We start from the raw sequence: 14,863 nt of genomic DNA, 5'->3' as shown, positions 1-14,863 counted from the left end.
TTGTATTGCATCCTTCGGTGACGTAAACTCTGGAGGCGAGCCTTCTGAATCGGGTATATATCATATATATATATATATATATATATATATATATATCCTTTGATATATATATATATATATATATATATATATATATATATATATATATCCACATTTATCAACAGCCAATCATTCTTACGCTGTGATTGGAGAGATACGATCATTTGATAAATCACACGTTGTAAGATGAAATATACACTCAGATCTGCGCTCGTTTCTACACTCCTTTGATAAATGAGGGCAATTTTTTTTTCCAAGAAACCCCAAATTAAACACGAACCAAATGTTTCAAGTAATACAAGCAGACAAACTTTTGTTTTCTCAAAAGGAGTAAATAATTATATCTTGGGATAAGAAAGTTGTCTTTTCTCGAGGTAACATAGGCCATTTATCTTATTTTCTCAGGATAAGGGCATTAAAAAATAATTGCAAGTGAGGCCTTTCTCAGCTTCCATACATTTCTACCTTAAGAGTAAACTTTTTAATCTTTAAGCTGTCATGTGGCCTGTTTCATGCTTCTGGAAGCTTTCTGAAGTGTTACAAAGTGCTGTACAAAACGCCACCACACAGCCCTGATTATGCCCGACTGGGTTGTATTGAACTCAGGTCTTCATGGATCCCTCTCGGTGCGGATCCACGGTTCTAGAGCACTTACTTTTCAACAACATCGCGCTGAAGAAGCTGCCGGTGGATGACTCGGAGGAGCCCGGTTGCCGAACGGTTCCAGCAGCATGTTTTTCCAGGATTCGGGCTCTTCAGCCTCTGGTACGGCCGACCTTCGTGGCCCTGTCCCAGTCAGCGCTGGCCCTGCTCGGTCTCAGTATACAGGATGTGTTGGGTACCCCCCTGGGACCGGAGTATTTGAGTGGTTCCAGGCTGTTGCCGGGCTCCGAGCCGGCTGCGCACTGTTACAGCGGGCACCAGTTCGGCTTGTTTGCGGGACAACTGGGAGATGGAGCTGTGATGTACCTGGGGGAGGTGGACACGGGTACCAATGGGAGATGGGAGATTCAGGTGAAGGGCGCAGGAGTCACACCTTACTCCAGGTAATTTTACCATCTCATACAAAACACCTGAGGCAGTTTATGTACTATGATCCAACCCAGAAATAAGTTATAATATATGTATTGGTGCAACTGATTGATACATTTTCCAAGTGAGAATATCTCCATCCCAGCAGGTCACACAGACAGTCTTTCATAAGCCTTGCTATCCTCAGTCATGTGAATGCTTTAACCCAAGGAGAGCTGCTTAAGAGCTTAAGTGCTTGGCACACATTAAATGTGTCCTCTATTGCTTAACAACTGTGTGTGAGTCAAACCAGTAAAGACTTAACACACATAGTATAAGATATCTAGGATTGTCTTTTATCCTTGAATTACAGTACCAGTCATAAGTCTGGAAGTTTTTCTTTAATATCTCATTACATTTGTGACATTGTAGATTGATATTAACAACATCAAACTATGATGAAACGCATATGGAATTAAGTAGTAAACATAAAAGTGTTTTATATTATATATTTTCAAAGTAGCCACCTTTTGGTTAAGATGGCAAGAAAGGTGCAACTGTTAACTGAAAACCATTCCAGGTGAGCACCTCATGAGTAACAGAAGTGTGTAAAGTAAATTTAAAATTAAATTATCTGACTCCAACAGTAAATCCTCTTACCAATTCTCTGCGCAGATCATTTGATGGGGAATGATGAGCAGGAGACGTCCAAGTTCTCAGTTTAACATAATTTTATTACAATACGTCATGAAATGTGCAGTTTCTGTCTCTGGGTTCAAACATCACTTCCCTGATTTACAAAATTAAGGCGGATCAGTCCATGAAGTCTGGACCCCCTTTTGTCCCTTGAACCCTTTTTTATAGCCTAACAATGTTTTACTAAGGATGTGGGTAGAACTCTCCAGAAGGTTTGTCCCTCTCGAACTGTTGATTCGTCAGTTTTAATCAATATTGTGGACACGCCATGTCACCTAACACATCATGTTCGTGACTTGACCTGTTACCAAAACATTCAACACAACCCCCTGCCTTGTTATGACTTGCAGAGATATTCGTGGAGACACAGATTTTTCAATGTCCACATATAATATATCCTTTTATGATGATAGAATCTTACTGAGTTTAAGCAGTTGGAATAAATGTATTTAGAGTAATCATAGTTTTAAAACAATATTAGCACATGATCATTGTATCAAAGCATCTTACATGATTAATCTATAAATGCATAGAGAGAGGGCACACACACAGTTGAATGACGCAGGCACAGACAGTGACCTAGTCATTCAGATAGTGATCCCCATGCACAGACAACAGAGACAGAATAACAGATTATTTCTAACACTGACACAAAATCTGTAACTCACTGTCTCAGAGATGGTGATGGCAGGAAGGTGCTCCGCTCTAGCATCAGAGAGTTCCTGTGCAGCGAGGCCATGGCCGCCCTGGGCATACCCAGCACCCGTGCAGCCTCCCTCGTGACCTCTGACCTCTATGTCAGCAGAGATCCACTCAACAGTGGCAGGCGCGTTCCTGAGCGCTGCTCAGTCGTCCTGCGTCTCGCCCCTTCCTTCATCAGGTACAAAACATTTTAGACACAAATGTTATCTGTGGATCCATGTGCTTTATTATGTCTCTGTCTTGCTTTAGATTTGGATCTTTTGAGATCTTTCTGGGCCGAGATGAGTTCTCAGGTCTGCAGGGTCCCAGTGCAGGCCGGCATGACATTCGTGCTCAGCTGCTGGATTATACCATTGAGACTTTTTATCCTTGGATCCAGCAGACTCATAGCAACCGTAAAGAGAGGAATATGGCTTTCTTCAGAGAGGTGAGAACAGAATGTCAAACATTAGCTCTGCACTGATTTGTCCCCCATTAGGTTGTTTCATTTCATGAAGGTGTTTTTTCATTTTGAGGCTTCTTTTAGGGCTGCATGATATTGGAAGAAACTGAAAATGCGATGTTTATATATAAAGGCTTTATTGCAACAGGAACAGAAAATACAGGATTTTTTTCAGATTATTTAAATAGCTCTTTTTGGAAATAATCATTTTAAAATTAATTTTATAATTATAATTATTGGGTGGATTTTGAACATATGATACTCGTGTTTATTTAGCTTTTTATTTTATTTGTATTTATTCTTTATTTTCTCATTGTATATTCTTAGAATCAGTTGACAATGTTATACATTGTTTGCATATTGTATAAAAGTGTATATTCATGTTAAATATTCTTAAATAAAGTTAGTTGTTTAAGATAGCAGCCTTTGCAGAGTCACATAGATGCAAAATCAGTGCACAATCCACACAGAAAATGTCTTATTCATTGCAGCTCAAAAATTCTCTTTATCAACTGGCATTAAGGTAATTTATACATTTTTTCCTGTAAAATTAATATCGGTATTGGTCTCAAAAATCCCATATCAGTAAGGCTCTATAGATTAGTGTTTTAACCATAGATGGGAGACCTCTGGCTTCTTTCACTCTATTAGCTTTAAACAGGCAACTAGCTTTTGTACTGCAGCAGCTCTGCTGTGAATAGTTGAGCTGGATTGTCTATTCTTAACAGTTATGATACAACCCTGGTTCCAGGAATTCCTCCCCCTCCTCTCTCTTCCTCTCTCTGTTTTCTCTTGATGCAAGTTTACCAACATGTCATATCCTGCCTGGTCTGGCCCTCCCCCTTAACATTCTTGAGCCTATCTTTGGAAATCCGTGGTTCGGCAAAGCAGCAGACCTTCAGCCCTCTTGTGAGAAAGGCTAAAAAAAGAAATTGTTTACACAAATCACTGTCTGCTTCAGAGAGAAGACAGAACCAAGAATCAAGATTATTACAGAAAATGCTTTTAAAATGCTCAATAGTAAATTGGAAAATCTTATCTACATATAAAATGTGTGACATCGACATTATCTGAAACATAAATAAAGCAAAATATGATCATTTGATTTATGCATTTGGCCTTGATGAACTTTAAGATTTGTCAATATAAACTAGAAACTATACATTTTCATTACATTGAACACATCGTTCCAACTTCTTTTGACTTTGGATTGTATAGACCCTTATCAGAATATGTCACTCTGGCATCCCACTCAAATGTGCATGCACGTTGGTTGCACTTTAATCACAGGGAGACTTTTTGAACATGTTAATTATAAAAGATTTATAAAATCTTAACTGACCGGGGGGGGGGGGGGGGGATTACAAGTATTCGCATTTCGCGTTGGTGGAACATAACCAGGTTGTAAGTAGAACTTTGAAATGCAAAAACAATACAGGAGCAAGAGACAAAAAAAAAATAGAGTTCAAGAGTGTTCATTGCATTATATAATTTCACACAGTTACATATACATTGTTTTACACTTGCCTATCCCAGAGTGACAACTTCATATCATTTAGACAGTAAAATAAAGAAAAAGGTCAATGTTTGTTTGTTGTTTGTTTAATGTTTTAAACATTAAACAATGTTTGTTTAATGTTCGTTTACACATAGAGGTACAGGTCTCACAGAGTCTCACTTCCCATTACAACACCAAACGGCTGGTAACATTAGTAATAGAAAATGGGAACAGTTTTTTTTATTTTCACACATCACACATAGCAATGACGATGCTGAAATGATATGTATCGTAACTGTGATCATCATATCTGCAAGTAAGCTAGCCAATCTCTACCCTGGTTTAGACCCGACCTGCATCAGATGCAGACAGGACCCAGCTACCCTCAGTCACATGTTTTGGTTCTGCCCGAAACTGGCTCTATTTTGGACACGTATATTTGACACTTTTTCATATATGTGTAATAAGGTTGTCAGTCCCAACCCACTGACTGCATTATTTAGGGTCGTCCCTCAAGAGACACCATAGGCACCAGGCTGAGGCTATAGCATTCTCCACTGTATTGGCTCGGCGTCTGATACTTTTTAGTTGGACGAAGGTTACGCCCCCCTACGGCGTTGGGTGGAGGAGGTGATGTCCCATCTCAAACTTGAACAACTTAAATACACTACCCGGGGCACTACCCATAGATATTGCAAAGTTTGGCAACCATATTTAAAGTATTTTGAGGAGGAACTCCCATCCCTCAGTGTAGGGTCTTCTTTTGAGTTTGAGTTCAGTACTACTGTGAGTGTATAATGTGAAAAGCAATAAAAATATTTGAATAATAATAACTGTAATAATAATCTCTATCCCCAGGTGATGAGGCGAACTGCTAAACTAGTGGCCCAGTGGCAATGTGTTGGCTTTTGCCATGGCGTCCTTAACACAGACAACATGAGCATCTTGGGTCTTACTCTGGATTATGGGCCCTTTGGTTTCATGGACAGGTAAGATGCTTGAAGTGGAATTTATTTATTTCACCAGTATCTTATACATTTACCAGTTAGATCACTCACACTCTAAGAAAAATAGTTCTTCTGCTCCACTCAATAAGGGCAAACTCAGTAAAATGGTTAAAAAATTGAGATCACAATCTGTTTAGACATACAGTAACTAGAAAGAGGACTTCATATTGTAACCTAAAATATATTTTGTATGAAAACTCTCCTACGTGTGTTAGATTTGATCCAGATTTCGTTTGCAACAAGTCGGACAAAAGAGGGCGCTACTCTTACCAAGCCCAGCCATCTGTGTGCCGCTGGAACATGGCTCGCCTGGCAGAGGCGTTGGGCTCTGAGCTGGATGCAGCTGAGGCAGGGGCTGTGCTGGATGAATTCGAGCCCACATACGACGCATTCTACCTGAGTATCATGAGGAAAAAGCTGGGCCTTGTGAGAAAAGAAGAGGCAGAGGACCGAGAGCTCATATCAGACCTACTGCGCCTCATGCACAACACTGGTACAGAATAACAGTACATAGTAGGCTGGTCCCCCCCTCAGAAAAGGTCATCTGTAGAGGTAGAATTTTTTTTTTTTATAATTATTAATCATAATAAATGAAATGGGGCACCACTCTGAGAAAAGATTGCCAGTTCACCTAAATCAGTCTCATAAAGTTACCAAACCAAATTACCAAATTTCAAACTCTGACTAATAATTAACTTAATACCTATAATGAAATGACCATATTCATATTTAGTAATGGTTGAAGGAATTTGGAATTCTTTTCCTAGAAGAGGCTGGCATCTCACTCATACAAGCACAACAATAAAAGGACAGCATGTGTAATCCAAAAGAAGTATTTATTCAAAAAACCAAAGCAAAGTAAAGCAAACAAACACACAACGTCTAATCTAAAGGGACAGTGTGGAAATGTGAGAAAGGGTGAGTGTGTGTGTGTATGTGTGTGTCAATATGGCTGCCAATTATGAATTATTGAGTAAATTGAGTTTGTAAAGTAGAGTTGAATTGCACAACCTTCTGTCTGTGTAAAATGACTAACATTCAACTTCAAGTGGTGTGGCTACACAAATATCACAATAATAGTACTTAACAACACACATAAAACTAAAACCATCAATTACAGGTTAAAATGTGCTTAGCCTTGTGTTTGTTTCTACCTTATTTAAAGCCCAGTACTTTACGACCATCCCATGAAGGGATTAGGGAATCCTTTGGTGAAGAAGGCAGGGAACAGCTGGAAGAACTGTCTTGTTGGGTACATTCCATTGCCACAAACAGGCTCAAGCCTGTCCTATACGGTCTTCTTTCAAGCTGGAGGCCTTTTTTTCTGGAAAATCAGGTTCTGTGTCTCCTGGGAGAGACTGCAGGAGAAAAGAGAAGCTGAGATGGAGATATGTGCATTAACCCTGAAAAACAGTTCAAAATCCCATCTGTGACTTACGTGTGATCCCAACACATTTATGTAGAATAGAATAAAATAGAATAGAATAGTCTTTATTGTCATTGTACATAGCACAACGAAATTAGAGTGCAGCTCCCATAGTGCACAAAACAAATTTAGAACAACAACACACAAACACTTAAGGGCAATAAGGTATAGAGGTATAAAAGGTATAAAATATCACAACAAGAATAAATAATTGAATGGCAAAAATGTTGAATATAGAATAAATAGGTTGGGTGGTGATAGAGGATGAGTGGTACCATGTAGAGGTATTTATTAGATAATATGAATATAAATATAAATATATTGCACTATAATATTATTGCATTTAAGAGTATTTATGGTGGTGATAGCTCGAGGTAAGAAGCATCCTTCAGTCTGTTTGTCTGTGTTTTATGTGACCTGGAGCGCCTGCCGGAGGGCAGCAGGTCAAACAGATGATGACCGGGGTGGTGGTGTCCTCCAGGCTGGGCAGAGAGCAGCCAGTGATCTTCTGTGCAGTATTTATCACTCTCTGCAATGCTCTTCTGTCCGCTGCTGTGCAACCAGCATACCAAGCTGAGATACAGTATGCCAGGATGCTCCTGACGGTAGCACGATAGAAGGCAACCAGCAGCTTCTCGTCTGTTTTTTTTTTCTGAGTATTCTCAGGAAGTGGAGACGCTGCTGTACCATCTTCACTGCCACAACACTGTGGTGTTAGCAGCCCAGGAGAGGTCGTCAGAGATGTACACCCCGAGGAATTTAAAGAGTCTTTCTACACAGTCTCCGTTTATGTAGAGTGGTGCTGGGTCTGCCCTGCCTTTCCTAAAGTACATTTCTTTACTTTTCAAACTCTTTTATTATGCCTTACCAGGAAGTTTTTTGCCCTAAACCTTGATTAGAGGCCCAAATTCAACAAAACTGAAACCGCAAATTGTATGTGTATGTATAATTACATGTATGCTATTTTTAAAACGATCTGCACCATACCAGCGAAACGCTCATATGGGTTGTTATGGGTGGTATCTACCAGTGGTGGAAGAAGTATTCAGATCCCTTACTTAGGTAAACATACTAATACCACACTGTGAAATAACTCCACTACATGTGAATGTCCTGAATTCAAAACTTACTGATCTAAAAGTACAAAAGTATCAGCATCAAAATGTACTTAAAGTATCAAAAGTAACAGTACTGGTTATGCAGAATAGACCCACTCAGATTTTTATATATTCCAAATATATTGTTGTATTGTTGTTATTGATGGATTTATGTTAGCAGCATTTTACTGCTGTCCAGATAGGGCTCGCTCATTTAAACTAGCTAATATACTGTTAGGAGGTTTAATTAAAAAAAAAAAAAAAAGTTGACGTGAAAAGTAACTAAAGCTGTCAGCTAAATGTAGAGTAGTAAAAAGTACAACATTTGCCTCAAAATGTAGTGGAGTAGAAAGTTACATAAAAATGGAAATATTCAAGTAAAGTACAAGTACCTTAAAATTATTCTTAAGTACAATATTTGAGTGAATGTACTTAGTTACTTTCCACCACTGGTATCTACAAACGACCTATTCTGTCATTTAGGTGGGTGATCTTATTGTACATTTTACATTTTGGTAATGTGTAATATTATAGAAATGTATAAAATTTTACATGCTATGTTTTAGCAGTCTCGGTACTATAACATAATGTGTTTCCAGGTGCAGATTTCACCAATACCTTCCGCCTGCTGAGCCGTGTCCCCTGGCCTGAGGAGTGCGTCAGTGAGGGGGCCACAGTGGGACCAGTAGTGGACCTCATCCTAGAGCAGTGTGCCTCTATTGAGGAGCTAAAGGTGGCTAATAAGCCAACTATGGAGGACCGGTAAGGGAGTGTATGGTGGTTGGATACACATGTTTCTTCACTGAGCAGCTACTCTAAAACAAGGATATAAAGTCTAGCTGCCCCACCATATACTCCTCATAAACAGACATTTAATTCTCAATGAGCAGAGCACTGTTTTCCAATGACTTAATCTCTCTCATTCTCTAATTTGTTATTTCCTTTTATATGCTAGCATTTTGGGGAAAAAGCTAACCAAGACAATATGTAAGTGAAATGTAAGGATTTATGTGGAGACAGTAGCAGGCCAGCATGAAACATCATCTACGACAAGAGCTATATCTGTTATCAACATCACTTACTTCTGACTTTGTCTCAATTTCTAGTGAACTGGCGATGATTCTGTCCATGGCACAAACCAACCCAGTCATGTTTGGGATGGTGGCAGACACGCCAGCTGTGTCCCAGCAACTGGAACGCATGGGACGACTAAAGGAGCTGCTCGAGACGGACGAGTATGAGCTTAAGAAGAAGCAACGTGATGACTGGATTCGCTGGGTTAGCCGATACAGGTAAAAAAAATATTTTTTTTAACCCTATGTGTATTAAGAATTTTTCTTTCAATAAAGAGGATCGGATTCAGAGTATCAGAGTTTAAGTTGAATTTATTATTCTTGTACAAGAAGGAGCGTTTCACAGTGCAACACAACAGCTGAGGTTACAGAGTAAAAGGCTCACCCTCAAGAGCCCCAACAGTTAGTTTATATGCTTCTTACAATGGGCGGTCTCTGTCATAATTCTAGGCAATTCAATCATGTGGTTACACAGATGTTCAATCAAACGGCATCTTTCATAAACTTTCTTGTTTGTAGGCGAGGGGAAAACCTCTCGGCCCTTCTCTGACCCCACAGGTGTCTTGAGTGTCTCTCTTCTCTACTAAGTTTGACCCTTCCTTGACCCATTCATCTTAGAACAGAGAAGTCATCAGTGTAACACTGATGTGTACCCCGGACATATAGAAGGCTGGCAAATGTCCAATTACTCTTTAAATCCAATTTGCCCATCCTACAGATCATTTAACATGTCAAATCATATAACAGACATTTCCTAGAACATTTAAGCATGTTAATGACACACAATGCATGTGTCCTAAACATATAGCCATATGAGGGACATCTGAACCACATAACTAAATCATCCTATATGACTAGGTTACACAACACAATACATTATGTGAACAGCCCAGTATAATGTAATTTTTATAACACTATGACTCTGCAGATACCCTCAGCTCAATGGCGTTGTCATTGGAAATCGGAAATAAAGAGACTGGACTCCAACCCAGTCTTTGTGATTATTTATTAAACCCTTTATAAAGGATACAGTACAACACAGAGCAAAGCAGAAGCGGATGCAGACTGATGTCTTTTGGTCAGGCATGACTTTCACACAAACGGGTATTTCTGTTAACAAAAATTAGGAACTGCCACTGAAACACTTCTCACAGGGGTGACAAGGGTTAATAACGGACATGCAGTGGTGTCAACACCCAGTACAGATACGGTTACATGAGTCAGCAAAAACCAACTGAGTCAGTGTGTGACAGCTGCCTACTGGTGTCAGATGCTGTACGCCGACCAAAAAAGAGGCGCAGAGGTGTAAAAAAACCCCCAAAAACCTGAGCGACTTGGCAAACCTCCAGCCTCAAGGGTTTTTGTTTTTTTGTTGTTTTTTTGTAACATTTTGTTAGCTGTTGGGACAATATCTTATTACTCAATTGGCCAAGAAGTCTATGAAAATTTGCGTTTACACTACCCACAACAAGGCAGCTGTTTTTAAAGGCAAACAATGTACTACACACTTGCAAACGTAGTTAGGCAGACCACACTGGCAAATTCTGACTTACATATGATGGGCAGCCAAAAATATAACTTATGCTAATGCCAATTTAATGCTAATGTTATCATTTTAAATAGTTACATATATGATAATGACATAGAAATGTATATTTATTCTACACATAGTGGCCCTCATTTATCAAGCGAGCATTGAAACGAGCGCAGATCTGAGTGTATATTTCGTCTTACGACAGGGTCCACGTGTGATTTATCAAACGATCGTATCTCTCCAATCACAGCGTAAGAATGATCGGCTGTTGATAAATGTGGCGGCTCGAAACAAGCGTCATTTAAATACCACGCCCTAATATATACCCAATTCAGAAGACTCGCCTTCAGAGTTTACGACACCGAAGGACGCAATACGGCCAAAAAGAGGATTTTTTCACCCTCCAAAGTCAGCTTTATTAGCAAAGTGCACCGTTACGATCAACAATAGGGGCAATATAGACATATTAAAGAAAAACGCAGCGACGGAGGTTTATGAAATAAAAGTACTTATAGTTATAAACTCAAACAAGTCCAGTGATTATTTTACATTTGGAGCACGGACTTAGAAGTTTTCAGCTTTTTGGTTGAAGGAGGTAAACAATGTTTTAAAGTAAGTTTTAATTCTAAAAGAAGAGGAATTTCTCAGTCAGAAAATGAAACGCTGACGTCCAACAGCTGCAACACAACAAACTGGTTTTGTTTAGCAGCATAAAAAGTGAAAAAGAAGGAAATCAGTGGTGCCGTCAGCAGAGTAGCGGACTATTGAACTCCCGGCGAGGTTTGAGTAATTACATGGTGATATATAAAGCCTAATAATCTATATAATATCCGAATATTGCTATTATTATGATGGAGATATATTATTGACCTCTTTACATTTACTAATAATGATGTCCTAGTCAGAGGAGCGTGTGGCAGCGCTGATTGGAAATGTTTCTATTCGGGCAGCACCGCTGGTGAAGGAGACGCTGACGCTCCGGTGTCGGAGCGGGATAACAGTAAACAGCAGAAGACAACAACATTTAATATCCTCGGCTGGTATTCTGTTTAAAGAATTTCACGATCGCATGGTTTATTTATTTATGGATTATGTTTTAATGATAAATTATGTAGTCTAAACATGTTTTGCTTTGTCACTATTAAAAATCAAAACACCACAGAGTTTTATCAGCTCCAGGCATCGATACTATAGTCTAAGATCAATTCTCCAACTCAGACCTGTGGACTTCACGCTGACTCAGATTTGCGTACACGAGCTGAGAGCAGACGTGAGATCTGATCGTACCGTCCGCTCACGTCCATATTGATAAATGCCGAGGCTTGCGTAGAAATCATCTTACGCCCACTTTACGCACACTTTCTGACGTACGCTCGTTTGATAAATGAGGGCCAATATGTTTATCTCATATATGTGATAGAAGTGAGTGTGTTTCTGTCTCTATCTGATAACCTGTCCAGGGTGTACCCAAGCAGAAACCTCTGGGCCTGATGAGTGAAGCCAAAACACAAGAGCCTTAAACCTGCATTCTTTTTATTGGCCAAAAGGGGGCGACTTTACTTAGTCAATAGGAAAGTCAATAGGAAAATAGGACTTGATTCATTACCTAAGTATTCTCATCACGCTCATTTAAAGTCTTCTTTAATACAGCACATTTATTTTGTAGATCATACTGTTTAAAATGATATGAATGATAATGTTTACTGAGGTAATAAATTAAGTGAGAAGTATGGTCATTTTCCCATGGACTTGCATACAAATTGACCTATTGGCACTTGTCAGACCTGGAGGTGGCGATTCATTCCACATATATCATGTGTGAATCCAACATTGTTACCTACTGTATATACTGTATATGCATACTATATTCCATATGGCATAAATAATCAAATTTACTTTTCTTTGAAAAACTTTCCCTTGTCTTGAAATACCAGGAGGCGTTTAGCCAGTGAGTGTGGTGGCACAAGTGACTTGTTTCTCATCAAAAAGGAAAGGCTCAGTGTGATGAACAGCACCAACCCTCAAGTCGTACTGCGCAACTACATCGCCCAGAATGCAATTCAGGCTGCAGAAAAGGGAGACTTCACAGAGGTTCGGACACCTATAGTAGTTTTCTTTTCCTTTTACTAAATATCCACTGGGATATGTAGACGCATTAAGACTGGGCTGAAATGTAACATGCAGTTCACAAAGTCGTGAATATAGAATGAGTTAAAGTTAAGGTGGCCACTAGGTGGAGACAGACACAGATTAATGGTACAGATACATTGGTAAGGCCTGTTATGGTATGCGGTCTTGGGCTGTTTTGTCAGTTTCTTAATACTTTTCATTCTAACGCATAAAATGTTTACCATGCTAGGAGGCTATCCATTTTTTCAGCACAACCTCTTCTATATGACCTGATAAAAAAATAATTAAAAAAAACCCTAAAAGAAACAAAAAAACAAAACAAAACTTAAAATCTGATTTAGAAAATTTGGAATTTTTATATTATTTCAAAACACAGTCATGCTCAGTGAAGATGTTTATGTTGTTTACAAATGTAATATACACGGTCACCTATAAAGTTGTAATAATTTTTGTTTTCAGACACAATCCCCTGTTAATTGTGCTTTTATCTCCATTATGATATGTTTAGAATAGATTGATTAATAAAGATATTGATCAAAAATATTTAATTACAACTTTATGAGCGACCATGTATAAGAAGTAAAATGAGGATAACATCTAGTTCTATATTTTTATACTAAATATATATTGACCCTATCTCCGAAAGATTTGAAGCCAGGGCTTTAGGCAGGGCTCCATTATGCTTAGTTTTTATGTCATGATTTCATGAAGAAGTAATGTGCCGGCACTTTCATGGACTCCAGAGGGTTAACAACCTGAGTTGTCTCAATAGAGGTTGTAAAGCAATGTTTGTTGTAATTATATTAGATTTAAATGATCAATAGTAGTCGTCTAATCTGTATGTTTTCCTGCAGGTCAGCACGGTCCTCAAAGTTCTGCAGAAACCATATTCTGATGAATTTGGGCTGGAGCTGCTGGATGGACCCAGTACATGTGGCGAAAAGGAGCAGACAGAGAGGGAACTAACTGCTGCCTACATCAGGAGACCTCCTGCCTGGGCACAAAGGATTTGTATCACCTGATCCTCATAGAGCCTTCCAAACAGGTCAAGGAGAGAGGTCTGGTTCCACTGGTGGATCATACAAGCTTCAGTTTTCAAAGCAAACAACACTGTTGTTCCTATGAGAACTGTACTGCTGCTGCTATTGTCTGCCACCTCAGACTTTTGTCCTGCTTCCTGAAAGGATGTTATGTTACCCAGTGTATTCCAGTTTCATCAGTGATTATTATCAGTGATAGATTATTGTTTGTGTGATCATGATGTTTTAAGCTCTTGAATACATAGACTGTTAGACTGTAAATTTAACAGAATGATCACCCTTACAACTAGTCTGTGGATTTGCTGATGATGTATGATGGCTCAGATAACCAGTCACACAGTGACCTTTCTGGGTCTGAAACACCAGGAGCACACTGACTGGAGATCAACCTGTCAATCACAAATATGAGCAAAATGACTACCATTCATTTCTCAAAGCTCCTGTAGATAGAATAGATCAAATGATTGTTGGTATTTTTCCAACTCTTTATAAAAGTTTGAAATAAAAGATCATGTTGTTTAAAATAAAGTGTGTTCATTAATTATGTGTCTGTTTTAAGCCTATACATACTAGGTATCTTAAAGGGCCTGATTTCTTACTATAAACAATTAGCTCCTACATTTTTTGTGCCAAAAAGAATTTTTTTTTTTTTTTTAAACAAAAGGATGTCTGGATAGGTGTGTTCGTTCAGACTTTTGTCACTAGTTTCGAAAAAGGTGATGTCACTAATTTTGTTGCAATGTTTAATCAAATTATAGCAGTTGAGTTTTTTTAGCCGCACCATTGTCATCAAATCTGATCAAACCACACCCAGACAGTGCTGATGAAGCAGATTATCCGAGGTATTAAATGTTAGACTCTTTATAAATAATAACCCAATCTTTAGCTTACAGGTGCATCTCAAAAAATTAGAATATCATGGAAAAATCTATTTCCAGTCGTTCAAGTCAAACAGCCCCAACCAAGTATTGAGTCATCTAGATGGACATACTTTTCAGAGGCCAACATTTCCATATTAAACATACTTTTTAAAACTGGTCTTTTGTAATATCATTTTTTTTTTTGAGACACTGAATTTTAGGTCTTCATTAAATGTAAGCCATAATTATTATAATTAGAAGAAATTAAATATATTAAAATATACAATGTTTCATTCTGTGTGTAATGA

The 14,863-nt window shown here is 38.6% G+C and overlaps 1 protein-coding gene across 1 annotated transcript; it reads left to right on the top strand.

Annotated features, from left to right (window-relative positions):
• The first annotated feature begins 530 nt into the window (after nt 1-530).
• Nucleotides 531-14,217, top strand: selenoo2 (selenoprotein O2). Its single transcript, XM_059325468.1, has 9 exons — nt 531-1,085; nt 2,423-2,626; nt 2,698-2,875; nt 5,247-5,377; nt 5,611-5,888; nt 8,518-8,680; nt 9,025-9,210; nt 12,460-12,616; nt 13,510-14,217. Exons 1-9 carry the CDS (start codon nt 652-654, stop codon nt 13,684-13,686), a joined length of 1,908 nt encoding a protein of 635 aa, XP_059181451.1. The 5' UTR covers nt 531-651; the 3' UTR covers nt 13,687-14,217.
• Nucleotides 14,218-14,863: the final 646 nt, after the last annotated feature.

Source organism: Centropristis striata, chromosome 22 (assembly GCF_030273125.1).
Source record: "Centropristis striata isolate RG_2023a ecotype Rhode Island chromosome 22, C.striata_1.0, whole genome shotgun sequence".
Classification (NCBI taxonomy): domain Eukaryota; kingdom Metazoa; phylum Chordata; class Actinopteri; order Perciformes; family Serranidae; genus Centropristis; species Centropristis striata.
The sequence above is the reverse complement of the archived record's forward strand: the minus strand, read 5'-3'. Positions and strand labels throughout refer to the sequence as shown.